The sequence below is a fragment of the Littorina saxatilis genome, linkage group LG15, assembly GCF_037325665.1.
Source record: "Littorina saxatilis isolate snail1 linkage group LG15, US_GU_Lsax_2.0, whole genome shotgun sequence".
Classification (NCBI taxonomy): Eukaryota; Metazoa; Mollusca; class Gastropoda; order Littorinimorpha; family Littorinidae; genus Littorina; species Littorina saxatilis.
The window spans coordinates 26021942-26024907 of NC_090259.1; the positions used below are offsets into that span (position 1 = coordinate 26021942).

At 41.9% G+C, this 2966-nt stretch overlaps 1 protein-coding gene across 1 annotated transcript in view; it reads left to right on the plus strand.

Moving 5' to 3' along the window:
- The window catches only part of LOC138947971 (uncharacterized), a 16767-nt gene that overhangs the window by 3522 nt on the left and 10279 nt on the right, over positions 1-2966 (plus strand). Inside the window, exons 4-5 of the mRNA XM_070319496.1 lie at positions 389-709; positions 2843-2953. Of these exons, the coding sequence (XP_070175597.1) occupies positions 389-709; positions 2843-2953 (432 nt within the window). The remainder of the gene's footprint in view (positions 1-388; positions 710-2842; positions 2954-2966) is intronic.

Below are 2966 nucleotides of genomic sequence, written 5' to 3' on the forward strand. Positions count from 1 at the left end.
TCTGCCTCTCTGTCTCTATCTGTCTGTCTCTATCTCTGTGTCTTTTCTCTCTCTCTCTCTCTCTCTCTCTCTCTCTCTCTCTCTCTCTCTCTCTCTCTCTCTCTCTCTCTCTCTCTCTCTCTCTCTCTCTCTCGTCTCTTTCACACACACACTCACACGTTCTTTCGTTAGCTTCGGCTGTATCTCTCTCTTTCTCTCTCATTGTCTCTTTCGCTATACCTATCACTGTCTGTCTTTCTCTATGATTTTATGTCACTGTGTCTGTCTTTCTGTTTTCTCTGTATCTCTTTCTCTCTCTCCATATCTCTCTATTTTTCTCTATCTATCTGTCTGTATTGTGGTCTGTGATTGTATAGGTCGACTGATGCACATCTATCCTGTGTTTCAGACTACGCTCTACCACAGTGTACAGAGGGCCGGGTGTACGTGTCGGAAAAAGAACCATGGACACACATCACGTGTGACGGAGTAGCATCTAGGCACAATATGAACTGGACACTGACAGATGACAGTGGTCTGGTGATCGAGATTGCTGAATGCTATGGTAACGGTACCTGTACTGAACACATAGATGACGTCACGGTGTCCAAAAACGAGAGTGCAAGCACTCTGACCTTTGTCAAGAACGCGAGGATGGGAGATAACCAGACGTTGACCTGCACTAGAAGAAATGGCGAGACGTCTGCATCTTGTCGCATCCAGACTTTTTGTAAGAACAATGCCATGCTTGATTATTCGAGTAGTTTGACTCTTTAAGTGTGTGTGTTGTTGTGTAAGCTACGCGGGTTCTGTATTAGGATCACATAGTACTGACAAATATGTTTACCATGAAAATATGTCCACATATACGCGGATTTTCTTTTTCCATCTTACGCATAGCACACTTTTATTGCGCCCACACGTTGGGATATTCAATTAAGCAAGCACGGTGCAATGTTAGGTGTGTACACTGTGCTTCACAGCCGTAAAGCTGTGGTCTATTTATGACTTTCCGGGGCTACGATGTTGAAAAGATAGGGATGAAAATCATGTACATAATTCTGTACAGCAAACGCTACCCGAAACCCAATCTATACGGCGTGTATGACCTTGAGAGCTTCAGTCAACGCTTGAATTTGAATTTGAATTTTGCAGGGATCACATCCGGTTTGCTCTCGCAAGACTTATCATATTTTATCTTCAAGAGAGATCAAGGGGAAAAAATAAATGCCCCGGCGAAGATTCGAACGCTCGACCCCCCAAAGTAAGACTCCCTCCTTTTTAAGACCTTGATGTTTCACTTATTCTGTTCATAACTTCTGTTATTCCCCCCTCTGCTTCTTTACCTCTGTAAACTTGTAGGGGTAGTTATTTTTCGATAATGACCCAGCAACCAAACAAATAACGACCCAGCAACAGCCTGAATCCTCGATAGTGCAATGGGTTGAGAAGTTGTTCTGTTTCGGTACTACTTTTTGTGACTGAAAAGTTCCGAACGCTCTAACGTACGAAGTATACATCTCCGGAGCAAACGATACAAACATACCGCATTTAAATTAACAACTACAGGCCTGAACACATGAATCTTCATATAAAATCCATGAGTTCGGTTGTTTTCTGAATCTAGATTTGCCGTGCTCAAACGTTCATCACAAGCAATTTCCCGCAAGGCAAGTAACTCATACTTTGTCTAGCGACAAGAGTAGTTCCCCTTCTTTTCACTCAGTTTCTTCGACAACAGACTGCAATCCGACGGTCAGTTTTCAACAATATTTCATTTAATAAACAGATCACACGCAACCAAATGCACACATCTCATCAATTTAAACAACATAAAGCGGTTTCATACACTATTTTCTCCAGAAAACTGAACTTCATACAGTTTTTAACGTTGGAACACGGGTGCAAAAGTTCGTCTGCTAGTCCCATTTGACGAAAGAACATTATCCTAAGCGATACCAAAACATATACAGAACACACAATATCTGCCTTTGCCGCCACAGCAGAATAACAGCATATCTGTGTACTTGATTTTAGTCCAAAATAGGAAAACTGACAAGAAGTGTTAACAGAATGGAATGATTTGCACGGAACTATACAACCGCGCATTAATCGATCGCCTGCGCAGGTTGACTGGTTGAGTGAATAGGATTCGATCAAACTTTCGCAAAAAAACTCCTCTTTTGTTTGAATAACTGAAGAAAGGAGGAATAAAGAGGTTACACACCTCGTCTCAGTGATTATAAAAAATAATGGTCTCAGTTCGCGGTCATGAGAAAGCTCGCTAAAGCTCGCATTTTTCATGATCCGCTAACTTCGACCATTATTTTTAATAATCACTGAGACTCGGCATGTAACCTCTACTTATTTTACCCCCATGTTAAGACTCCCTCCTTTTCAAGATCAGATTGTGTTCAGAGTTGTGCAGGTCTTAACAGGGGAGTTCCACTGTACGTAGTTGTCACTGAACTTCCCAAAGCAGAACTTGTATTGTGCTGGACCTAAACTATGCGGAAACAACATGCGAACAATTAAGTGTTGGACAATAGAGAACGCATCTCATACCATGGAATCAACACCACGTAACCTTGGCCATTCGTTAGTTGTAATCCGTTCCACATCTGCAATACCTCAATGAATAGCGGTCATGCATCAGCAATCACGTGTATATGTCTGGCTTATATCTTCCCTTCTTACAGCCAACATTAAATATGGGTTTTGTGAAGTAAAATAGATTTGCTCAGACAAACGTTTCTGAGTGGCTGAATCTAATTTCGTTTTGTTTTCTTTGAAACGTTTAGTAGATTTAGTAAATGATTGTGCGACTTGACGAGCGTTAACTTATTATTAGTGTGCATTGCAGATGATGACCCTGAGCCGTTCCCGTTGGTGGTTGTAGGCGTAGCTGTTGGTGCTACTGTGTTGGCCATTACCATCGTCATCGCCATCGTCGTCGTTGTTGCTAGGCACAGAGGTAATACTGCTAT